Below are 26,248 nucleotides of genomic sequence, written 5' to 3'. Positions count from 1 at the left end.
AGGGGCTTTCCCGCCTCGGGCGCCTGCGGGCGGGGCAGTGCGCAGGCGCGGGGTCCGCCCTTTCTTCCCCACTGTAGCGGCGGCCGTTGCCAGTAGCGGCGGCGCGAGGGGCGCCGGAAGCGGAATTACGAGAGCGCGGCGCACGTCCGGCGGTGGGAGGCATGGCGTCCGTGGTGCTGAGCGAGGCGGAGAAGCTCTACATCGTACATGGCATCCAGGTAGTCGATGGCGGCGCCGGGCGCCTTGCTTGAGGTCCCGCTAGCCTGGGGCGGCGTGGAGGCGGCAGCCTCCGCCCCGGGGAGCGGGAAGTCATTCGGGCCAGCTCGGACAGGCCTGGCCGTGCTTGCGGCCGGTGATAGCGTTGCCCTGCGAGACGTGGGGAAGGGCCCATCCCCGCCTCTCTGGGCTGGCTCCCTGTGTGTGGGAACAGGTTACAGTGTAGGTTGGGGAGGGGAGAGGAGGGAGGGAGCTTTCCGTTACGTGGTGTCTCGGGGCGAAATCTCCGAGGTAATAATCATTCAAGCGCACTGAGAACAGAGCATCAGAAGAGAAAGCAGGCTGGCAACAGGACGTGGGTGTGTTTTTTCATTGCTTGACCTCTTCTTTCCCCCTCTTCCCTTGCCCTTTCTCAAGTTTTTGCCGTTGCATAGAGTTTCAGCCTGTCACTAAGCTCAGGAAGGGTGAGTGGACCGAGGAGGAGGAGTGAAGGACGTGTGGGGAGAAATGCCAAAGATAAAAGGGCTGTACTTTCTGCAGAGTACAGAAACTATCTTACTGCAGAGAAATCTACCTTTATGGGGATGAGCTGTATGGTATCAGAGGGTGCATAATATCTGGTTTTGAAATACAAACAGACGAAAGCATCTGGGAAGCTGGTGGGTTATTTTTGTCTGCTGGGTCCTAATTACATATATAAAAGCATAGAACTTGAGTATCCCAAGAAAGACCTGTGTTTTAAAGCCAAGACCTTCACACTTTCGCAGTCTGAAGCTCTCTTTTGGAATTGAAGAGACTTAGTGTAGCAGTTCATATCTGTCTGCAGAGAGCTAGTTGTAAGCTCTAGGTAAATGAGAAGTAAATGGAAAAGCACAGTTGGTTCTGTTGTACTCTTAAGTGAAAGTGACGAAACTATGAGCTGTTGGGTTTTTATCCTTTTTACTGCTGTGTTTGGCATAGGAAAAGGAAACTTTAACATCACAGGTATTTTCTTTTTTTACTTTTCATTACTGATTCTCTTAAGCACAATATATTGATTTTCGTACTTAGGAGGACCTTCGTGTAGATGGTCGTGGCTGTGAAGACTACAGATGTGCAGAAGTAGAAACAGATGTTGTATCAAACACAAGTGGATCTGCAAGAGTAAAGCTGGTAGGTAAATTTCTTAGGGATTGTGTACTTTGCTGATGAAATTTCTGGTTTATGTGACTGGTTTTAAGATAAGCTGAGGCTATTTGTAGGTGGATTTGTGTGTGTGTAATAACACGTTTGTGTGTGTGTGTATAGCACTAATTGAAACTATACATTAAGGAAATAATGACAGGATGTATAATTCATTCAGGCTAGCTTAACCTGCTTGATCTAGATGTACTGTGAAGTACCTGGACAGCCTTCAATCTGAACTAATCTAACATTTAATATTGGAAACTGAAATTGTTGTTGTGCTTAATACCTGGAAAAAATAATTCTATTCCTTTAGAGTGAGGCAAAACTACTTCTGGCATGTGTTGACTGTGAAGAAGATAAGTATCCTGTGCAATATTATAAAGGTTCTGCAGAAATAGCTGTTTCCAGAACCAGCATGATAGAAGGAGTCATTAAAAGTGTCTTTTTGACCTAGACAAAGCTAATATGAATGGTAATTATCTGAAGAATCTTCTTGGGTTTAACATTGTCCTTCTAAAGCCTTTCCTTTTTTTTAAAAAAACCTAAGGTTTAGTTTAAGTTCACTCTGATAGAATGAAACTGAAAGGTGGAAATGTCAGCTTACTGTAGGCATTTGAACTAAACGAGTAGTTCTGTGACTGTAATTCCAGTTGTGCAATATGTTTTTGTTTTCACAGGGACACACTGATATCTTGGTAGGTGTAAAAGCTGAAATGGGGACACCGAAGTTAGAGAAACCAGATGAAGGTTACCTGGAATTCTTTGTTGACTGGTTAGTATACTAGAAGAGAAGGAAATAGATGTAATATTTGGAATAAATGACTAATCAGATCTCACCATTCTTCTGAACTTGATACCTTCATTCCGCTAACCTCCTCTAAGGGTCTGACTAATAGAAAAAAGTTATTTTACTGTTTCAATAGTGGTGAATGTTCAGAAACTTTCTGCTGTTTCTGCAGGCCCAAAATAAGTAAAACAATAGGAGTTAAAGAATGCAAACACATTAAATAAAATAATTCCAAATTACGTAGCATCACTGCAGCTGGAGGAGAGTAATGGTTCAATGACACATGCATTTAACATGACTTCATGACTACAATGTCAGTTGTCTTTTTTACAATGATAAAATAGAGAAAATCTCTTTCAAAAATTAAGTATTCTGGAAGAAAGGAATTGACTGATACAGACTGTACTTTAACTGTACTTAAAGATTTGCTTACTTTCTCTGTGAAAGCAGCAGAAAAAGTTTGAAGTGTGTTTTGCACAAATCTGTTTAAAAAAAGAAAAATCCTCACTGTAAACTTCAGATGCAAAAATTAATTAGAAAATTTAGTTATATTTGTCAGTGAATCAGTATTTCATTAACTAAAATGGTATTTGTTTTTAATTATATTCCTGGCTTTGTGCTACAAATGGACTATTGTTTAGCCTTACAGTCTTTATAGTGCTTGAATTATGAAGGAAGCTGGAAGAAAACAGAGAGCTCTTTTTTCAGGTTGCTCTGAGCTAGCATAGTGACATCTCAGTGTTATTCCAGACTGCTGTCTGAAACCACAGTACCCCTGTCTTGCAGACTTCCTAAAACTGTTCTTTATGAAATAACATGCTTTGGGAACCTCTCATAAAAGCCTTGGCACTGTCATGTTAGCTGTTTTGCACGTGACCTTTATTTTTATTTTTATTAAAAACAAAAAAAGTTGCTACTCTCCCATTAAACCAATATACCATTAGTAAAGCTAAGGTCTGAGAGCTACTAAATAAGTGTCTATCTGATAATCTTTCTGACCTGACTAAATCTGCCTTAATGTTTGTATCTGTCTTGCATTATGCAGCCTTATCTAAGACTGCCTCTGTACATCACGATGTACTAGTTAACTGTGGAAACTTACAGTTTGTAGACGGAAGGACTCACCTATGAAATAATGGTTTGTCTATGATCACTGTTCAAAAAATGTCAGACAGGAAGATGATCTTCTCAAATGGGGTCCTGCCATTAGAGGGGATCTGAGCTTGACTGCTTTATAAAACTTGTGTATGAAATACCGTAAATAGTACCTACTTGGTTCTGGTGGCTTCTATATGAAGAAATTCCACTGACAGCATGGACATTTCTTTACCAAAACAAGTGAGGATGTTGCAATTCTTTGACACTTTTTTCATACGTAAATAAATGTTAGAAAAACTTCAACTCATTAGTGTTAGGTTGTATTTTCTGTTAATCTCTGCTTCATAAAGAAGATGGGAGATATGCAGCAATATTGTGCAAGGTGGATCTTGTCAGTTCTAGAAATAGGTAATCCTTACTTTCTGTGACAACACAGACCAAAAGCCTAACTTTTAGAGAAGGGTCGTCACTTCTCACATGCTTGTGCCGCCAGGGACAGGCGACCTCTCGCCTCCAGAAAGATCCAAAAAACAAAATAAGCGGAGGCAGCTTGTTCTCTGTAAAGGGAAATGAGATACTGTCAGTATTCTCATGCTTTTCCAGGCTGCCACTGGGTGGTAGTAACTGAGCATAGCTGGATACACTGCAGCTCCTGGTGAAGTTCCTGTATGTTCCATTTGGCCTTTATATTGTTGAAACTAATAATAAAAACTCAGGCTGCAGTGTTTGCTATCTTAAAATGCTTATTTCTTGAAACCTTCATGGCTTCTTTTACTGCTGAAAATAATAACTTGCTGGATCATGTATATAATTCTCTGCCCCAAAATTCCATTTCTCTTCATTCTGCTCAGAGTCCTTAACCTAAAATCTGAGAAGCACATTTAGTCCCATTTTGAGGCAGACTTCAATGCAAGGCTCTGGAAGACATGATTTTTGGGGCATTGATTTGTGATACTAGAAATTAATTATCGTAGACCAAGTCCATGTCCTATGTAATGTCCTTGTTGCCCATCAGCACTGGAGAAGACAGTCGTCCTGGCCACTGATGTTGAAAGACTGCTGTGTCTGCTTTTCTCATGTTTGAGTTTTGGGGCTGTTATAATACTGACTTGTTATGGGGGGGTTGGGGTGGTTTTTTTTGACTGAAGCAAAGATTTATCATTTTCGGAGTGCAAGAAATAAAAAAAACAGACATCTGAATTCCTTGAATGCATTAGGTTTTGTTTGTGGAATTAGGGAAGCAAGGAATAGATTTGCCCAAGTCTGGCCATCTGTTCCTCTACTTTGAAGGCTAGACATGCTTTTTTTCCAGCTGGGAGAGTGGGCCTATTTTTGATGCCTGCATAGGAGTCTGGATCAGATAGGATCTTACATTTTATAGATGGAAAGCGGTTCTCCAAATTACGAGAGATGACAGTATTGCAAAACAGCCACATCAGCGTGCTCTTAGGTGATCCTCAGATATTGTTCCATTGTGTTTTGTGGGGAAAATGTTAACTTAAAACAAATTTCAGTGCAGTCACTTAAAGTATCACTTGAATGGTGGCTGCAGGAAAGGAACTTTTCCTTCCCTTCTCTCTCCTACCATAACCCATTATCGTGGCAACTCTTCTTTGCAGAGGCAAGAGGCAAACTCAGTAGTTTTGAAAGAATGAAATGGCTTTACATTTTTTTAGGGTACTTCTGCCATTAAAGATGTATTGTCTGTACTGGATGGGATTGAGCTCAGTTTTCAGAGAGAAACTCTATCTGATGCTTGAGTAAAACTGTTTCGAACTCTATAAACAGATGTTCTTTTGAATGGGAAGTGTGGTAACAGTGCCTGACCGGGCAAAGACCTGAATCAGTAAATTCTTGTTGGTAGAGTTACCAGTTTGACTAGACTAAATTCAAACCCTTGTTAGCCCAATTCTTTATAGGGTCATGAGCTTGAATATCATCATAATCATATTAACACAGTTAGACAGCATCTGGACCTGAATGCAGGTCTATCTATTTCTGGGACTCCTGATGTGTCATAAACCTGTTGTCTCCTGGCTGCTTTCCGGAAGAGTGGAATATTAGTGAGGTGGTTAACTTAGTGCTGATTCTAAAGCAGTGAATCTGCCTTCTTGTTTTAAATGATTGTGTGTTTCCTTTGGTGCAAGAATAGAAATCTGGTATTGGTTGCTTGAAGTTAATACAGCTTTAAGTGAAGAATATCTAATGTGTAATGAAGTCCTTGTATATAAGGAACATAGCTGTAAGCTTTTGTTCAATTAACTATTTTATCTCTGTTATACTATAATCTACAATGTAATTCTATTAATGGCTTCAGTAATGGATGGGAAGTACTTAACTACTGTGAGAGAAAAGTTTTGGCTGGTAACAGCAAGGGGTTTGAAATTAAGTAGAAATCTGTGGTAGAAGCATCATTATGCTTTAGGAGGAGTCTTGATCATTAGGCAATCTGATGCTGAAATGGTTTTGAAAGTCTTTAAAATTCCTTTCTGTTTGGGAGTAGAAATTCTGTGCTGTGCCTGGCCACTACTAAGTTCTTTCTGTGCTTCAAAAAACAGGGGTTTTGGCATTTTCTCTTACTAGTGCCGGACAACCCCTTTTCAGACTTTACCAGTGTAAATTACTTCAGTAGTCTGTGAGCATTAGATGGCAGTATTTACCATCTAGTTGTTATAATAGTACCCTGCCTTACTTCTTTATTTCACTTTAATTGTAAGGAACTGAAGTGTTAAAATAATAATGGAGTTAAGGTGCAGTGAAACTTGCAATGATATCTCAGTTGAGTCTTGTGTTCTTCCTACTCACTGTCAAAGACAGTGTCCATTTATAATTTAAAACATGACATTTGATAAAACTTGCGTTTAGAAATCATAATGAGGTATAGATGGAGGTTTGTATAACTCTTTTCAACTTGCCATAAGAATCGTAGTGCTTGGGTAACTGCACTTTAAACAGAATGGTTTAAACAGAATGATCTAGTTAACTTGCGCAAAAGCTACTTCCATGGATGAGTGCTTGTGTAATACAACCTGAAGACCTGACTCAGCATATTTCCAGAATTAAGTTATTTTTAGATGTGGTCCTATCTTATAAAATTGCTGTCTAATATTAATGCAACTGTGAATAATATTGTGTGTCACACTTGCAGTGCCTATTCATATGGGAAACATAGTCTGGAAGCATAGGTCAGTGCTTGATTGGTAGTAATTAATTTTTTTTTTGAGCATGTATAGTGCTGTCTGTTTATAGTAGCAGCAAATAACTTCTATAAAATCCAGTAGGTCTTCCTGGCATTCTGAGTTTTTATCAGTTCTGCGAAAGAACAAGTTGGGAGAAATACTGTGAGGTAATTCCTATAGGTAAGAATAATAATAGGTAATTATATGTGAGCTTATAGACTCTGCAGTCTTGTTGATAGAGCTGACTTGATGGTTTAAGTCATGCCTAGATAATGTAGATCTTTAGTTGTTGTTTTTTTAAAGTTGAAGGGATTATATTCCACGACTTTGTTTTCTGCTGTATGTTTATATTCCTGTGGTGTGCCTGTTGGAAGAGCTAAGATTTTGTATCATCATATAAACACAAAACATACATGAGGCATTGGCACTGGGAGATGCCCAGCCAGGAGAGTACAAGGCTTTGCTATTATAGATTTTGAACATATTGAATTGAAATCACTACTGTGGAACCGCCTCCTTTCCTGTGCTCTGCAATGAGAAATTAATTTGGGGAAGGTGTGACTAAGTTCTTTAAAAACAAGATCTGCAATGTGTGCTACAGTTCCACTGCTTGAGAATGCTCTTGCCCTTGCTATATACCAGCGGTTGGATTCAGAATATTTGTTTATTATTTTGCTGTATATGCATCTCCGGACATTTCTACTCTGTTTCATTGTGACTTGGAGGCGGGGGGTTTCTGGGGGGGGTGTTGTTGTTTTTTTTTTTTTTTTCTTTTTGTGGGCCTGTTTTCCTTTATTGTTAGAATTTTGTTCTTGACTGTGTACAAGGCCCCAGCACCCAAGAACTTTTCTTGCATGACTAGTCATAAACAAAGTTTGTTATGTTGGAATCAGGGAGTGAAGACCACACACTTCTGTCAGATCCCTTCTGGAAAAAATGTTCTTTAGTTGCTGCTCTCCATAAGCTGCAGTTGCTGAAAATAATCATAGAATCATTTAGGTTGGAAAAGACCTTCAAGATCATTGAGTCCAACCATCATACATACCCACTAAACCATGTTCTGGAGTACCTTGTCTACGTGCTTTTTGAATACCTCCAGGGATGGTGACTCAACCACTTCCCTGGGCAGCCCATTCCAATGTTTGACAACCCTCTCAGTAAAAAAAAAATTTCCTAATATCTAACCTAAATCTCCCTTGCCTCAACTTGAGGCCATTTCCTCTTGTCCTATCTCCAGCCACCTGACAGAAGAGACCAGCACTCACCTCACAACTACCTGAAAGGGGGTTGTAGTAGAGAGCGATAAGGTCTCCCCTCAGCCTCCTCTTTTCTAGACTAAACAGCCCCAGTTCCCTCAGCCGCTCCTTATAAGACTTGTGCTCCAGGCCCCTCACCAACTTGGTTGCCCTTCTGTGGATACACTCCAGCGCCTCAATGTCTTTCCTGTAGTGAGGTGCCCAAAACTGAACACAGCACTCGAGGTGCAGCCTCACCAGTGCCAAGTACAGGGGAACAATCACTTCCCTGCTCCTGCTGGCCACACTCTTTCTGATACAGGCCAGGATGCCGTTGGCCTTCTTGGCCACCTGGGCACGCTGCTGGCTCATATTCAGCTGGCTGTCAACCAGCACCCCCAGGTCTTTGTCTGCCGGGCAGCTTTCCAGCCACTCTTCCCCAAGCCTGTAGCGCTGCATGGGGTTGCTGTGACCGAAGTGCAGGACCCGGCACTTGACCTTGTTGAACTTCATACAGTTGGCCTCAGCCCATTGATCCAGCCTGTCCAGATCTCTCTGTAGAGCCTCCCTACCCTTAAGCAGGTTGACCCTGCCTCTAAACTTGGTGCCACCTGCAGACTTGCTGAGAGTGCACTCGATTCCCTTGTCCAAATCATCGATAAAGATATTAAACAGAACCAGGCCCAACACCGAGCCCTGGGGAACACCACTTGTGACCTGCCGCCGACTGGATTTAACCCCATTCACCACAACCCTCTGGGCTCGTACATCCAGCCAGTTTTTTACCCAACAAAGAGTACACTTGTCTAAGCCATGAGACGCCAGCTTCTCAAGGAGTATGCCATGAGAGACAGTGTCAAAGGCCTTGCTGAAGTCCAGGTAGATAACATCCACAGCCTTTCCCTCATCCACTAGGTGGGTCACCTGGTCATAGAAGGAGATCAGGTTGGTCAAGCAGGACCTGCCTTTCGTAAACCCATGCTGACTGGGCCTGATTCCCTTCTTATCCTGGACTTGCCATGTGAGTGCTCTCAAGACAAACTGTTCCATAATCTTCCCTGGTACTGATGTCAGGCTGACAGGCCTGTAGTTCCCCAGATCCTCCCTCTGACCCTTCTTGTAAATGGGCATCGCATTGGCAAGCCTCCAGTCCTCTGGGACCTCCCCCGTTGACCAGGATCGCTGATGGATGATGGAGAGTGGCTTGGCAAGCACCTCTGCCAGTTCCCTCAGTACTTTTGGATGGATCCGATCTGGTCCCATAGATTTGTGAGTGTCCAGATGGTGTAGTAGGTCACTAACTATCTCCTCCTGGCTTAAGGGGGGTATGTTCTGCTCTTCATCCTCACCTTCCAGCTCAGGGGGCAGAGTACCCTGAGGATAACTGGTCTCACTATTAAAGACTGAGGCAAAGAAGGCATTATGTACCTCAGCCTTTTCCTCATCCCTGGTGGCAACGTTCCCTTCTGTATCCATTAAAGGATAGATATTCTCCTTGGCTCTCTTTTTACTGTTAACATATTTGTAAAAACATTTTTTGTCTCTTATGACAGTGGCCAGATTTAGTTCTAGCTGAGCTTTTGCCTTTCTAATTTCCTCTCTGCATGACCTAACAAGATCCATGTACTCTTCCCAAATTGCCTGCCCTTTCTTCCAGAGATGTTAAACTCTCCTTTTTTTCTTGACTCCTAGGAAAAGCTCCCCATTCAGCCAGGCCGGTCGTTTTCCTCGGCGGTTTGACTTTTGGCACATGGGAATAGCCTGGTCCTGAGCCTTTAAGATTTCCTTCTTAAAGAATGTCCATCCCTCCTGGACCCCTTTGCCCTTCAGGACTGTCTCCCAAGGGCCTCTCTCAGCCAGTGCCTCAAAGAGGCCAAAGTTTGCCCTCCAGAAGTCCGTAGCAGTGGTTTTGCTAACCCCCTTTTCTTGCCTCACCAAGAATTGAGAATTCTATTATTTCATGGTTGCTAAGCCCAGGACGGCCTCCGACCATCACACCTCCCACCGGTCCTTCCCTGTTTGTAAACAGTAGGTCTAGCAAGGCTCATCTACCAGCTGTGTCAGGAAGTTATCTTCCACACACTCCAGGAACCTCCTAGACCGCTTACTCTCTGCTGTGTTGTATTTCCAGCAGACGTCTGGAAAGTTGAAGTTCCTCATGAGAACAAGGGCACGCAATTCTGAGACTACTGCCAGCTGCTTGTACAACGATTCATCCATCTCTTCAACCTGGTTGGGTGGTCTATAACAGACTCCCAGCACAATATCTGCCTTGTTGGCCTTCCCTCTCATCCTTATCCATAAGCACTCCACCTTGTCATCACAATCATGTAGCTCTGTACAGTCCAAACACTCCCTAACGTAGAAAGCCACCCCACCACCTCTTCTACTTTGCCTATCCCTTCTGAAGAGCTTATAGCCATCCATTGTAGCACTCCAGTCACGGGAATCATCCCCCATGTTTCCGTGATGGTGACTAAGTCATATCTATCCTGCTGCACGATGGCTTCCAGCTCCTCCTGTTTATTGCCCATACTGCGTGCATTGGCATAGATGCATTCGAGCTGGCCTATCGAATCCACCCCTAACATTGGCACGCTGCCCCCGGGCTCATCTCTGGTGCACCTAGTCTTATCCCTTACCCCCTTCAAACCTAGTTTAAAGACCTCTCTGTGAGCCCCGCCATCTCACAAGCAAGGATTCTTTTACCCCTTTGAGATAGCTGGACACCATCTCTCACTAGTAAGCCCAGTGCCGTGTAAACCTCCCCATGATCAAAAAACCCAGAATTCCACTGACGGCACCAGCCTCTGAGCCACGTATTAATCAGGTGTGTTTTCCTGTCCTTTCAGTATATTTCCCTGCCACTGAAGGGATTGAGGAAAACACTACTTGTGCTCCCAATCCTTCCACTAATCGCCCCAGGCCCTCAAGTCCCTTTTGATTGCCTTTGGATTTCTCTCTGCAATCTCATCACTGCCAACCTGCACAACCAGCATTGGGTAATAATCAGAGGTCCAAACCAGACCAGGGAGCTCACTGGTAATGTCTTTCACCCAGGCCCCAGGGAGGCAGTAGACTTCCATGTGGGATGGGTCAGGTCTGCATATTGGGCCCTCTGTCCCCCTCAAAAGGGAATCGCCTATGACAATTACCCTCCTTTTTCTTTTTTCAGAGGCTGTGAGAATGTGTGGGGCTGCCTGACTGAGCCTAGGCACCTCCCTAGATAGGGGTTCATCTATACCCTGATCTTCATTGACCTGGTCCTCAAGTTCCAGAGCCGCATACCTGTTATGTAGGGGCAACTGGGAAGGTGAGGGAGACCGGGAGGGGATTTGCCTGCCTCCCCAAGCAGGGAACTGTATCCATTCCCCTCTATGAGCTGCTGTCCATAAGTGGCTTGATAGCAGAGAGTACACTCAGTAAAGAAATTACCAATTAAGGTCAGGCAGTCATGTCACTTTAAAAAAAAAAAAGTGTATTCTACTTGTCATGTTGTCACATCTTTCTCTTAGCCACTCTCTTACTAATTTAACATTCAACTCTAACAGGCTGTCTTGTTAGCCGTTCCGAACTTAGTATTATTTTTGAAAGGGTTGAGGTGATAGATGATGAGAGTGCTTAAGAAATAATCCCAGAGAGAACTCACCAACTTTAATATTGTAACTTGGGAACTGAAGATAGTAGTGGAATTTAAATAGTGTCAGAGTTTGTAGCAAGATGTAGGTATATTATCTGCATCAAGACATTTACTTACGCAAAATGCAAATAATTTCTTTACAGATAGGTTGCTTATTCTTGTACAAATAAATCCTTAGATATTTCTAATGCTTTATATTTAAGAAATGTTCTTGGGTATTGGCTGCTTCAGAAGTGAAAGTATTTTTTCTTTCTTTATCTAGTTCTGCAAATGCTACTCCTGAATTTGAAGGCCGGGGAGGAGAAGAACTTGGCACAGAGATAGCAAATACATTCTACAGAGTGTTTAGCAGCGAGAGCAGTATAGACTTGAAATCACTTTGCATTAATCCCAGAGAGCACTGCTGGGTTCTCTATGTTGATGTATTGGTAAGTAAGGAAATTAAACTAAGATTCAAGGAGGTTTTTCAGGGTGCTGACTGACTTAGCATAACCATGTGTATTTTCATATAAAAAAAGCTTCTCATAATGTGATATAATGCTTCACAGCATGGATGGCCATTTTCTTGTGAATCTACCTATAATAGTTAATCACTACTTCCAGCTTGCTCTTTTTCTACTCTTCTTGATGCCACTGCTCCACTGCAGAGCTAATAAAAAACACTGAATACTCCAAATCTGTCACAGATAAAAATCAGTGATCGAACAAATTGCCACTAAAGACGACTAAACGTTTTTCCAAGCTAGGTATAACAGCAAATGTATTGTTCTAATGAATGTAAGTTAGCATGGGTGTACGTTAGCCCTAACATAACTGTCCATCCTGTTTGCACTATTACCAGTACTAATTCAGTAAGGTAACGTTTGGCCTAGGCATTTTTTGATGAAAGTTGTATACATATATTGAATGTAGAAGAGAAACTGAATATTTGTTCCCATTAAAAAATGGAAACTGAATTTTGTGCATGTAAATCTTGTGCATGCAGCAGCTCAATTTCCAAACTATGCTGTATTTAAAGCACTGTGTTGTGGGAATTTAATGTAAGTCTGCAAGTCAGACTCTCCTGAGCTTTATTTCCAATTCTAATCGGTCCAAAGTTGAGTTTCTAGTTGTCCAATTTGTAACTGAAAATACGTTGAGGGATCTTACTCACAGGAATCCATTAATGTCTATGAAATGATTTGCAAAATGTTAAGCTGTATTACCAAAAAAATTAAATACAGAGTTTTGTTAAACAAAACAGGAACATTTAGACTAAGACCTAAATAAATGTGAAAATTAGTCCATTAGGTGTTTAAAAAGCAGGTCATTACTTGATTCTTCCTGGACAAATTTGTTGATTGTCCACAGCTACAGAGAAAAACAGCCTTAGTATTTTTATGCTACTAGTTGTATCAGAATTATGAACGTCAAAACCTATGTTATGAGATGAATTTTATGTTTATCTTTGTTTACAGTGCCAGTAAAGAATCTGTTGTAGGTTCATAATTAGGACCCTAACTTGTTGAGTCTTTTTAATGTCATATTCTGCAGGGATTTTGTGTGTGAGCCACTGAACAGCTGCTGGTACATTTACAACAAGATACTGTTAATGTTATTCTGTACCCCCCTCTTTTTTTTTTTTTTTTCTCCTCCCACTCCAGACCTCTGTATTTTCACATTTTCCAGGTATTTGTACTATTTCCTTCCCAAACAGAAGACCTGTATAATGTGATAGTTCATACTTGATGTAGGTGCCTGATAACCTACGGATTTTCCTGAAGCTGCTCTTGCTGAATCATTCCTATAGAATTCTAATAATACATGCTAATATAAGGTACAAGTCATATTATTCATCATTTGAGGGAGTCAGATTCTAAATATAATAACAATACTTACTGAGAGTCCTTTGGATGATGTTTTCCTTCAGAATTCCTGGAAATTGTTTGCATTCGTGTTTGTGTTGTATGGTTAAGTTGGAGTGGAAAAAAAAAGCCTTAAATCTGTCATAAGCCGGAAAATACCGGTATCTTGTGGTCAGGTGGGAAGGTACTTGTTTTCAAGTCCCTCATTCTGAAAGACAAAACCCAGAAAGAATGTTACAAACCTGGAGATACTCCATTGCTATGTAATTTAGCCGTGTGCACTTTGATCGAAGCATCTATATTCACCTCTTATCTGTAAACAAAATTTGAGATATGCAACCTCAAAAGAAAAAATAGTATATTTTGCATAGTCATGCAGTTTATTGATTAAAAACATCTCTCAAATATTTCCTAGTCGTCAGTGTACTTGGGAGGTACTATAATTGTGTACAGTCAGACTGGAAAGAAAATAACTTCAACTATACACACCACAAAGATGCAGACTTATGGACACATATAGATATGTGCCAAAGATCAAGAATATATAACTTGACCTTTCAAAATACATGCATTCTTTCTTAATAATAGAAGGTGCTCCAATTCTAGAGTAGCTCATGAATGTGGAGATACACAGGACTACAAAACTATAAGCCTATTCTCACCCTTTCTGCCTTTCCCTCAATTTCTTTCACCTTCTAAGTCCTTGATGTCAGAAATAAGCTTTTAGGCATTTTTGAGGGTGTTTTTGATACATGTATAGCCTTCTCCACATAATTTGCCTCAGCAGCCCGCCATGCTGAGCAAGGAGAATCAAAGTGTGCAATCTCTTTCCATGCCCTACTCAATCACAGTGCATTCTGTGTTGGGGGCGTGCATTAGGTTCTGTTGAAATTTTAGCAATTCACTATTGAGCATCCCTCAGAGGATTTCCTCATCGTCTTTGTGTGTCCCCCACCCAGTTTGGAAAAAGAACCCCTGATAGGAATCAGTCCTTTTGGAAGAAAAACTTTGAATAAGGCAAGGTCTACAATGTTTTTTCTTTTTTCCCCACTCCCAATCACTTTTTCACTTGTGTATCAGTAAATTAAAAGCAGTCCTTTGTAAAGACGCCTTTGCTTCCCACAACTCACAGTTGTGCAGACTTTCTTAGCCCTTAAAAAAAGGGGCGCGGGGGCAGGGGCACAGATCTCAGTACAAGGTGCTTCAGCCGAGAAGAGAGTGTTCATTTCTTTTTGGAGAAATTGTTGTACCATGCTTGATACAGGCTGTGTTCATAGCCTGTAGGCGCCACTGTAATACAGATAAGGCTTTAGAATAGCAGCCTGAACATAAGCCTAGCAACAGTACAGGCACATCCCATTATTGTGTTTTAATAAGAAAGACATTGTGGGGCTTATTGAGTTATCCAGTAAAATCCAATAATGACTGAAAGTGGCAAGTTAACCTCTTTGTATCCAGCAGCTGTTTGCAAAGAAATAATCTGATCACCTTTGTATTTAGCTTTCTATCCCAACTTTTTGTCATTCTTTTTACACAGTTCAGTCTGTCTTCATAAAAATAAAACGTCTTTCCAGAATGTCTGATTTATGATTTGCTCCCAGTGCGGGAGTTTATCTCATTCTTAAATAGATTTTGAAGAGCAATCAACGCGATCAATGTTGCAAAACTTGTTTTGCTGTCATCATACAGCATAGATTGATGTAATGGAGAGGCATCCATATGTTCTCACTGAAGTAGTTTCAAATGCTTGCTGGGGATTTGTGTGTTCATAGAATAGTACTGGCAGCTAGGAGCAGAGCTTGTCAGAGAGCTAATGCTAGACTATGGCCAAATACATCTTTGAGTTGTCTGTCAGCCTGCAGAAGGTATTAGTGGTTATGGGAGACCTGCCTTTTTATCTAGTATGCAGTGCTGTTCTTCTCTTTGTTCTTCTGATCTTCATGGGAAAAAGCTAAGCTAGACTCCCTCCACACACTTGATAGTATTCAAATGATAGTATTATCAACAAGTAGACTTTGACATCAGGATTTCCTTAGATCTTTTTCAGCTACAAGACAAACCAGCTGATGACTCCTTTTCCATAAAGAATAGAGAAAAAATCATGATGTGCCTTCATAACTATACCTTTTATAACTAGCTTTTCGTACCATGTTCTGGGTGACAGTTTGCATCACTTTTTTGAAAAGAATTCTACCAATTGGGTTTGTCCAGCTGATATTTAAAAAAGACTCCTCTTTGAAATAAAGTGTAGAAAATAGATTGGCTTGATTTAACATTAAAAAATGAATGTGGTCAGTTTATAAAAAGTATTCGGGTCGTAGTCTAGTTTGGAGCCTTAGCACAAGAAGAGTAAGAACAGCGGTGGTTTCATTTCAGCTTCTATTATTAAATTTTATCATTAATTTTATTATAAAGTATGTTAACTCTTCTGTATTACATGTATAATACAGTTAGCTGAAATCTTAATTTCCAATCTGTTCTTTCTTTTCATAGATAGGCTTGAAAGACAACTTTGGTTTTTAAAAACGTGTTCTGGTTCTTAATTTTGTGCCTTTTCAAGTAGATTTAAGTAAAATAAAGACCTGGTTTAAAGGCACTAGCCTGATGTGCTTTTAAAGAGATTCTTTTTTTCCTCTCCAGTTATTGGAATGTGGTGGCAACCTCTTTGATGCAATCTCTATCGCAGTGAAGGCAGCTCTCTTTAACACAAGGTAAAGCACAGATCTCATTTCATGTGAGTGAAAGTGGTACGGGAAGTGGAAGAGAAGTACTCTCTGGGAGCTAAGCATTTTTAAAGCTTCATTATTTAAACAAGAAATACCCAAGGCAACTTGCATTCAGATACAAGGCAGTCCATTTGCATGCAGGCAACATGAACTAATGATTTTAATGACTAATAATTAAGTATCATATTGCATTATATGCACAATCAGGCTTACTATATAACTTTTGTTCTGTAGCAAGATCCAGAAAAAATTGTCTTGAACATATGGTTTTGTTGCAAGTAGTTGGAGGCCTTTGTGTTGATGCCTTGTGGGTTTAAAGTAAGAAGTATTTACTGATATGTGATTCTCCTGAATAAGAAGCCCTCTGTCAATGTGACTACTGATTTGTAACTAGCCCTGATTTGCTACTGCTGATGTTCTTTCCCATTAACTGTTAGTCTAGAGGCTTTTTTAAAACTAAGAGGAAAAATGGTGGGGAGAGATCATGGGGAGGGGGAAATGATATGTCTTTAAAAGAACTTTGCCCCATGTGTTTTAATTCAAAGAGTGGAAGAACAGAATCTAGTAGAATGAATGATGCAAGTGCTCTGTGTGTGTTTTAATGTTAACATTCAATATTTTTTCTAATTTTTTATCTTCTTTATCTGTAGGTGAAAGGGAATACAGAGTTTTGTAGCACCTTTTAGAAAGAAAGTAGTGAATGGCTTTGCTAAAAAACTTATGTAGTAAAAGTAGCTGGAAGAGGTGCAAAAGTTAGACTCTTACAAGCATAAATGTTTTAAAAGTGGATCTCAAATTGTTCCTCAGCTGTAAATTAGAGATCTGCTAAAGTCACTGGTATAGTTCTGGCTTATTCATCAGGGAATCAGCGCACAGTACTAGAACTGGAAAAGTACGTGCAAGAAGAGGAGGAGAAAAATGCTTTTGAAGACAGGTGGTATATCAGGTTATAAACACTTTAAAAGGGAATAAGGGGAGAATCCATCTCAGACTACAACTTGTATGTATTGCTGAGAAATTTCCCTTGTTAATCAAGTTCTCAACAGTAACTTTTAACAGTAGATTGTTTTTGTAGCATTAAGAAATACTGTCACAAACATAATGGCTCATAAAAGAGTTGACAGTACACTGAAGGGAAGAAATGTCTATGTCTCTGTGTGTGAGCTGCCAGGATGCAAAAGTTGTATAGTTAAGAGTTGCTCCCATGAGAGTTGTTTTACAGATCCAAGGCACATACTTTATTTACAAGATAACTGTCTTTTTTCTTATTTCAACCAGAATCCTAGTTCTGAATAAAGAGGGCAGATCATACAAAAAGTAATTAAAATAAATAAATAAATACAAGAACATATGTTACTTTGGGCAACATGGAGGGTGTAATTGTTTTAATGATTCTGCTTTATTTTTATTCTTCTGACAACTGTATCCTTCATATAATCTTTAATCTGTGGGCAAGCATTCACAGTCTTGTGGAAGTCGGATATCAAATGAAAATGTGGTACAGTATGCTATAATGCAGAGCCTGTTGATTTCTTACCTGTGAAAACCCTGTTATTGATTTGAGCAGGGAATATTAGTACGTCTAATCTCATATGAGCTCAGAAAGTCAAGAGGTGAAATTCAAAGTGAAAACCTGTTGTCCTCATTCACTATTCCTCTCCCTTTCCCTTGGTATCTACTAAGCTTTCCTTGGATTGACACAAGGTTGTTTAGAGTAGCTGCCCACTCTCCATAAAATATTATTGTTCAAGCAAGACAAGACGTCAGTCTGAAGATCACTTCAGATTAAGTGTTCTGAACTTCTTGTGACATGTGTGTCCCTCTGAGTCTTACTTGCCTTTCATAATCTGTTTACAACCAGGTTTCTGTTTTAAGTGTTTTCAGATCTTTGTCAGCCTTGACTGCAGCCTTGGAATGAAGAGTAGGGAGCTCAAGCTGCTGTTTTTTCTTTGAAGCTGCAAATTTTTAGATATTCAGATAGGCATTTGAAAACCTCAACTTCATCCTTAAAATCTTGCTCTAACCATTTTTATAATAGCTATGGACACATTTTTCTTTAGGGCTAAGTAAATCCAAAATTGAAACTTAAGGAATTTTGCGTAAGAATTATGGGATTTAAGTCCTTTGTATGTCTGGCTTGACTCATTGTATCCCCTTCAGGCATGGAACAATGACCATATGAGTGTTATAGGGGGAACATTTACTTCTCAGAGTTTTGTATTGTTCATTGTGTTCTAAAAATTATATCAATATCATGTGCAAAATATAGCAGATATCAAACTTTCTTTTCCACTGTGTCTACAGAGTGCTTAAGGCTCAATTTATCCATGATGGAAGTAGATATTGCAAAATGTGCAAGTAGCTACTGTGTCAGGACTTAGCATTAAAGTTGATCCTGTGGAATGTGCCTACTTGCAACCAGGGCAACAAACTAGGCATGTTACAAAAGCCATAGAGTTTATAACACAATAGCCTTGCAGATGTCGTGCGTTTTGTGCTGGGCAGCGTGGTAGAGGCAGAACTGATGCCTGCTTGCAAGGGTAGAACTGGTTTTGCAGTTGTGAAATCTGGGTCTGCAGCATACAGAAAAGAGAGAGCATTGTTATGTGACTAAGTCCTGCTGTACAGATCCCTGCCTTGATTAGTTGCAGGAATCAAAACAGAAAAATAAAAGTTGCCAAATATACATGTACAGCTAGTTCTTAAGATAAATCTTCACAAGCTGGGAGAGGAAGTCTCCAGTTTTCTGGAAGTGCTTCATGCTACACTCTCTTTGCCTAGTTTTTGTGCGTATATACCCTGGTTTTATGCAACTGTGATGGTTGTATCTGATCAACTGTCTTTTTGCCTCTGCAGTAGTTTTGATTTGCACCTCTGTCATCTGTGCTTGGCCAAAACAGCTCCTTGCAGGCATTTTTCAGGTATTCATTCTGGCAACTTCTTCTTGCAGACCAAACATTGCTCTGGTTTCTTAGCTGGTTTAGGATGGAGTTAAAAATTGCCTAAACTCACAGTTTTTCTTGAAATCTTCCTTCTTTTTTTAAACACTGCTCTGGTATGTACACTTCTTGTCTAGGCTGTTGTCCAATGTTGTCCATTGGCCTTTGTAGCTTGAAGGTTAGTCACCTTGTGCCTTTATTCCATCAATTTTTAATGGATTATTTTTAACTTGAAAATAGGATTTGATGCATTTCCAATGAGTTGCAAAGCATTTTGAGTTCCATTTCAAGAAAAAGTGCACATTGCGGTTGTTCTGCTTACTGAAAGTTTTAGTTTTAGTTTGGCTCAGGCCAGTGTTCTTGTAGGGAATTTGTTCTCACTGAAGCAGGGTTGGCTGTTGTGAAGAACTCACCTCTAGGACTCTTAGCCACAAATAACTAAAATACTCTTCCAGGAAACAACAAAAATCGCTTTGTGTTGATGGGGGAAATGTTCACTAAATCAGTCCCTATCTGCTTCTATTTTAAAAGAGATATGGTACAGAATGCATAAAAGAATGTAACCTCCAGAGTCTAGTTATAACACACAACGCTACTGTAAAAGTACTAATATAAAAACAGATTGTGGTTACATTCCACATGGTTACTGAAGTTAGCTTTCTAGGGATGTCTTGAAATATTTTATGTTTTCAAATGCAAATCTGTGAAAGTGAGAGTACTATGGTTGAGCTGTGTGTAGGTTTTACTGGCCAGTAAAGCACAGTCTCTCAGTCAGTACTCCATCCTAGTGGGCACCTGAATAAATGAGGGTATATAAGATGTTGACGTTCTTGGTGGCTTGAGATACCATCTTCTACTAAATTGTTTTAAATTACTTTATTCATTATGCTAAGAAAACTGCACTAAATCGTCCTGTAAAACTCCCATTAAATGGCTAGCACAGATACAATATACATACTTGTGATACTTCTTACAGTATAAGGAGCCTGTCTAGCTCATTTATGAAAGAGCTCGTCACTCATAATCGAGAAGAAAGCATTTCTTGGATTTCTGCCTGGGTTTTTTTATCCCTGGTCATTGCTTTTGTATATCTGTCCTTAGAACAGCAGAGTCTTCTGGCTTCTGAAAGAATGAGGATATCTTGCCAATCTTCCCATCTTGCTAAAGAGAAAGGATTTTACTAATGTAATCTTTTCCCTTTACCCCAAGGCTCCTTAGTTAGTGTCAGTCTTTCCTGAGCAGCCTTACTACTTGTGTTTGCTACTGATGTTGCAGCTTTGCCAAGCTATGCAATTGCTGTAATTCTGACAACTTTACTGTTGTCTGCAAGGTTGGGAACCACAGTACAAAAGGTTTCAGTCTTGGTAATTTCTCTCCTGTACATCCAGACAGATGTACAAAGAATTGTTCAGAACTGATTCATGCAAATGCCAAAAGAATCTCTCCCCATGTATTAGTGTAGAAAGCAGTTCAAATTCTAATGGTTTGAATGATTTAAATATGATGATCTTATCCTAAATATCTTCCCTCTTACAACATTTTCTTCCTAGTGTCAGTGAGTGAGTTGTTAATACAGTTGATAACATTCTGGATTTTTTTCTAAACATTTAGCCTCATTTAGAGGAAAGGGCACTTCCTGGAGTTGCGGCTGTATGACAACTGTATTTGTTATCTGTTCTGGCAATGATTTTGCACATTTTGTTTCCACAGAATACCCAAAGTGCGTGTTCTGGAGGATGAAGAAGGCTCTAAAGAGATTGAGCTGTCTGATGACCCTTATGATTGTATTCGACTTAATGTGGATGATGTGCCCTGCATCGTCACACTAAGCAAAGTAAGCCTGACAAATTTCTGACCTTCTACCTAGAGACTTCAGTTTCTATTAACTTCACCTGCCGTTTATTTTCTCCCCTAGAGATAAAACTTGTGTTACAGAAATGGTCAGTGTCCACTATGTATATAGTTGCTCATCTTTGGCCTCCTAATTAAGAAGAACTTTTACTGAATAAGGTGGGGTTTTCTTCCACCTCTGACTTGCAGGTTTCTACTTGATGCATTCTTAAAATGCATCTTCTTGCATGCAGAAGAGTTGTTTATTACTTTTTGTCTACTCCTTGCTCAACATCCAGAGCAGCAGATACTTAAGTATGTTAAAACAAATGGTCATTGTTGTGAGGCGCAAAGGTTGTGTGATCTGCCTGGAGTTACACAATGAATATTTGTTTCTGGGAACAGAACTCCGTTTTCATGGGTGCAATACTGTCCTTTCCTTTCAAACAGGTTTTTGTTTTCCTTTTCCACATAGAGCACACAGCTAGCACAGTTGATTTGCTGGATGCTGCATTTTCCATTGCAAGAGTTAGTGATTTATTTAGTTACATGCAAGTTTGTTTGACATTTCTTTTAAGCAAGTTGCATAAATAGTAGAAAGGCCATCACTGAAGTGGGGGCTCACCTGAGTCTTGGGATGTGTAATTTTCACATAGGGGGGAAGAAGGTCCATGCTTGGGAGTTGTGGGGAAAGGGGAATATGGAGTTTCATATAGATGAAAGGAGAGTCAGAGAGGAAAACCCTATGAAATAGTCATATGATTATCTCACGTCTCTTATGTATGTACACACAGTCTGGGGTCAGAGGCTGTTGAAATACTGTGCTGTCAGGTCAGTCTCTGACCACTACTAAAGGCCACACTATATTAGGATGGGAGGCTGTAGATAACTAACAGAGCTACCACTCAGTTTAACTTCTTAATGAAGAGCTTAGACAACTGCAAAATAATATGTCATTTTGTCACTAACTTACAGATTGGATATAGGCACGTGGTGGATGCTACCCTTCAGGAAGAAGCCTGTTCTTTGGCCAGCCTGCTTATTTCTGTGACCAGTAAAGGTGCCCTCACTTCAATGAAGAAAGTGGGGAAGGGTAGCCTGGATCCTGAGAGTATTTTTGAAATGATGGAGGTAAGGAGTTTTGAGCAGTTACTGTCTTGGATGATACTGGATGAGCTGGAACTTGGGTATATGAAAAGCTGCAGTAAGGACTTCAAGAGCAGAGATCTTGGTGCTTTGATTAGGTGCACAAGAGACTTACTGAAGGTTACAGACAGTTTCTTTGAAATGAATGGATGTTACCTAAACTTTAGAAGCCTGAAATGTATGGTACTCACATTTGTTTCAGTCAAGTACTTCACAGCTGTAAGACTGTAAAGCTTAAGTTGATAAACTTTGAGAGTATTTTTAAAGAACATGTTCCCTCTCTCATTGTTTCCTTTAAAGACTGAAAGAGCAAAACTTCTAACACGGTAAAGTCCCTATAGAAGTAGAGATGGTACTTTGAATTGCTAGTGCATGGTGTTCTCTTCTAGCACAACTCATTTGGTTTGTGATAAGCTGACTGTTCTTATCTTACTGTTGCTTTTCTTCACTCCTTTATTGGGTTTCTGATCTATCCCTGCTCCATGAAAATACTAGTATTTGGATGTTGTTCACATCCACATAAGAATTCCATTTAAAACCTTTCTTCAGGCTCTTCTTAAATCTGTTCTCCAGTATAAATTCTCATGCCTGGGTTTGGCCTTCAGCATGAGAAAGAAATGGGTTTTGAACTTGGAGTCAGAATGAAAATTAAATACTTCAAACTGGCTCTGTTTCCTAGAAATCCAGAACTAATTTTAGCATGGCTGTAGTGAGGAATGCAGATATTGGAGCCAAGTTTGAAAACAGTTGGTCTCAACTGGAAATTACATGCTGAGTATATATGGCACTTCACTGTTTCATGACATCAATCCAGAGTGCTAATCTTGGTGGTACCAGTGGGCTTTTTATGTGCATTCAAAAATGTCCCTTATCTGGATAGAGAGGTGTTCTCTCTAATCTAGCATCCTAAAGAAACCAAACTTCCCATGAGTATCTGATGTGTCTTCCTTGATGGATTTTGAGTCCAGTTCTAACTAAATGTCATTGAAGGTTGAGGTTTTGGGTCTAGGGCTGTTACAAAGAGATGGGTGCTTAAGTCAGATACAGGTTCATGGTAGAAGCTGGCCTCCATGCAAATTACCTGCACAAAGCTTTGACCGAAGCCTCTGTTTTGATAACCAATTTCACTCTACATTGAGCCCTAAATAGGAAATGAACTTCTGCAGTTCCATTGTGTAGCCTACCCCCAAAGACTGTGCTTGGGATTATGTAATGATCATCTAAACACTAATCAGAGGTGCGTATGGAAGGTAATAATGGAAAATCTTCAAACCATCCTACTCTTCTTAAGAGTTTTAGTGAACTTGTCCCTACTTGTTGGTGCAAGGAGTTAAAAGCTTAAGCTCATCACCCCAGGAGTTGTGCTGTCTCTCACTTGCTTTGGAAGAAGTCTTCCCTCCTGGGTGGTGAGCAGTTTGAAGGCGTGAGGGATAAAGCTGATCGGAAGAAACCAAGATGTTGTCTGGGAGGTCAGAGATTATCTGTTTGGCCCTGCCTCAAACTCAGCTGCCTGACTAGGATACCAAGAAAAACAAAAAGGCCTGGGAATGTCCAGTGGAAGAGCTGCATAGCCCTTGCTTGACACCTCCATTCCCTTATGATTTGGCTGCAGGTCAGAGAGTGTTCAGCTTTCCCTGCCTGGTAGAGAACAGATGTTGTAGGACTTATCTCTTAGGAAGACAGCTTTATGGGAAAGTTTTGGGAAGCTGCTAGCATTAGGCTTTTTTTTTACTGAGTTTATGATCCAACCCGTAAGAGAGGCAAGCAGGAATAAGAACAGTGTTGTGTCAATACCAAAGCTCTGCACAGTTCCCATTCACTTTGACCTGGTGTGAGTGATGTTGTATTACATTTGAGGAGAATGCAAAAAGTATATCACCCCTCGGGACTCCGGACTGCTGCTGTGATCTTTGTCCCAGTGCAGAGCTGTAAAAATTCTTGTGTGTGCCCCCCCTAATTTACCATCACTCATAGTGTCTAGCATTGACAGCTACCCTGCTGCATCAAAGCTCTTCCCAGATTTCATTTGGTACTATGGGCCATGTTCTGTCACCTCGCTCTTTGATTAGAAATGTACCTTATTTTAAGGTTTGTGTGCCCACAATGTTGGCAACTGTCATCAACAGGTGAAAGAGAGCTTTGCAGTCAGCTGTATGGCAGGCATAGGCTTCATTGCATAGATCAGGACCTAGTAAACTCAGTTTAATACAATCTGTCTTTGGCTCTTTCGGGACAGGTAGGCTCTCTTCATCTCTGAATGGAGTCAGTATTTCAGGTCATTTAGAGAAACCCTGGGAAAGCTCTAATAGGCACCACTGCTTTAAGATCTTTATTTCAGCATTGCCCAATGTTTCCCTGTCCTGCAGCTTCCACAGATACAATTGTGCATGTGAGAAGAGTAGAGGCTGGTATCAGGGCTAATCCTGGTGGTTTTCCACTGCTGGAGTTTATTTCTGTAAAGAAAACCTTCTGTTAACTCCTTTAAGGTCCTTGGACAGTACAGAATTGCACATCATAAGGAAGGATCTGCACACAGACTGACTTGGTGATGCAGCCAGTGTGCATTTTGGGCTTCTTTGGCCACATGACAGGGTGTTGAGCTGGTCTAAATTCAACCTGCTGATTCTGAGCACATTCAGAAGAGTTTACTGAACTTTGTATTAGTAGGCTGCTTTGCTGGTCAGGTATCTCCTGTCCTCTGGCAGCTAACGTTGCTGCTTACTGCATGTGCTGGCTAATCTGAATGTGTGCTTGTGCCTGATGTGAATTTAATTTACATTCCTGGGTGATCCAGCGGTGCACAGATCTAGTATTAATGATCATGGAATGCTTCTCTAATGAATGGGAGCACTGCCTTTATGTGTACATTTTTCCAAAACTTAATCAAATTAAAATGAAACTTCCACCAACATTATTTTTCTTAATTAAGAGCATATTTTTATTATACCAGCTGGTGTATATTAATCATTAAAGGGAAAATATTTGTCAAAAGGAAGTGTTCCGTGAGAGTCGTCTTCCTGCTAATAAGCATATGTCTCAGATTTGTTTTGCTTTCTTTGCATTGCAGACGGGAAGAAGAGTAGGCAAGTCATTGCACATAGCCCTTCAGAAGATTTTGGATGAAGAAGAGAGTTTGGGGACCTCACGGCAGAAAGTTGGATTTCTAGGATGAGTTTTTATTAAATGTTCAAAACTGGTTTTAATTGGTTGTGCAATCTTGTCAGTTTGTATATAGAAAAAGGATATTTTCTTGTTCCAGTACCTTTATCCTTCTGGCTAAGAGGCTTTTAAAATGTTACTGAGTGTAAAGAAAGCTACAGTTAAATGTGAATAAGCAAATTTGAGATGCTTTCCGTATGGGTAACTGTCCGCACCTAGGAAGTGCACCAGCAGCAATTGATGCAATTGCCTGGGAAGTCTTGAGTCTGTTTTCAGCAGTGACCAGTGGAGGTTCCACTTAATTCTGTTTCCATGTGTTCCACTTCTGCAGACCAGCTGCTGTGTTCTAGAGCATACATGGGGTTGTCCTCGGTGTGGTACAAGCCAGGTTTTGGGCCTCTTGAAATTTTTTTTTGTTCACCAGCCAGATGAGAACAGCACTTGGGGGATATCTTCCTTCAAATTATCTTACTTTTCTTTGAATAAAGTGTGGTTCGATTTTACTATAAATACAACATGGTCCCAAGTTTCCAATTCATATTTTAAATCAAGATTTCTTTGCTCACTAGAGCTCTGCCTATCCCTTTTGCCAACAGGCGCAATAGTAATCTAGCCAAAACCTCTCACGTTGGCTAAGGTGGAGGGGCATGGCTAAGGTAGAAGGGAAAATAAGTTAATTTTTAAGAGTTTGATAACTCAGCTGGAAAAGCATAGTGGCTGCCAGTAATGGTCCTTTATGGGGAAAGACAGAAGATGGCAGATAAGGTATGCAATCAAGTTGTATCACCAGGTCTTCAAAGCAGTTGATTCCCTCCCTACATCAATTGGCTGACCCAGCAAAGAGCTGTTTATTTGGCAGGATAGGAAGAGACAACAGATGGAAGAAGTCAAAGGAAAAAGCTGGTTTTCTGGAAGTTGATATTTCAGCTGCAAGTGTTCGAAGGATCATTTTGAACAAACATTATGGCAAAAGTTACTACAATAATCCAGGAATCACTGAGCTCTTACTTAAGCAGCATTTTCTGAATCTCCTGTTTTAATTTCCTAATATCAGATTAAGAACATTCTCTTGATTGGAACGTGTCTGGTGGGGAGAAAGGGAAGGTTTTTGCTGAAAAAGAGCTGTAGATATAGGACAAAACATATTACAGCTCAAACTAATAATCATGATCACATTAAAATATGTACTTAAGGTCCCCAGATCTCTTCAGCCCTTTTCCTAGAGCTCACTCACATAATTAGTCAAGGTGACTGCAGTACTACTGTGTATTTCAGATAGGTG

The 26,248-nt window shown here is 40.4% G+C and overlaps 1 protein-coding gene across 2 annotated transcripts; it reads left to right on the top strand.

The window, feature by feature from the left end:
• The first annotated feature begins 70 nt into the window (after window positions 1–70).
• Window positions 71–25,479, top strand: EXOSC7 (exosome component 7). 2 transcript variants are annotated; one of them, XM_075055515.1, is made up of 8 exons: window positions 71–218; window positions 1,267–1,368; window positions 2,061–2,155; window positions 11,585–11,750; window positions 15,807–15,877; window positions 20,542–20,665; window positions 21,637–21,792; window positions 24,875–25,479. In XM_075055515.1, exons 1-8 carry the CDS (start codon window positions 162–164, stop codon window positions 24,977–24,979), a joined length of 876 nt encoding a protein of 291 aa, XP_074911616.1. In that variant the 5' UTR covers window positions 71–161; the 3' UTR covers window positions 24,980–25,479. The 2 variants fall into 2 exon arrangements, with proteins under 2 accessions (XP_074911616.1, XP_074911606.1); XM_075055505.1 differs by having other exon boundaries at window positions 92–221.
• The last annotated feature ends 769 nt before the right edge of the window (window positions 25,480–26,248 follow it).

The sequence above is a fragment of the Buteo buteo genome, chromosome 2, assembly GCF_964188355.1.
Source record: "Buteo buteo chromosome 2, bButBut1.hap1.1, whole genome shotgun sequence".
Taxonomy (NCBI): domain Eukaryota; kingdom Metazoa; phylum Chordata; class Aves; order Accipitriformes; family Accipitridae; genus Buteo; species Buteo buteo.
Note: the sequence above shows the minus strand (reverse complement) of the source record. Positions and strands in the feature narration are given on the sequence as shown.

Bases quoted from the DNA above. Each gene is read 5' to 3' on its own strand.
- EXOSC7 (XM_075055505.1), top strand. From the start codon at position 162: ATGGCGTCCGTGGTGCTGAGCGAGGCGGAGAAGCTCTACATCGTACAT. The intron at 11,751-15,806 runs GTAAGTAAGGAA...TTTCCTCTCCAG, and splicing joins TTCTCTATGTTGATGTATTG to TTATTGGAATGTGGTGGCAA. The intron at 15,878-20,541 runs GTAAAGCACAGA...TTGTTTCCACAG, and splicing joins GCAGCTCTCTTTAACACAAG to AATACCCAAAGTGCGTGTTC.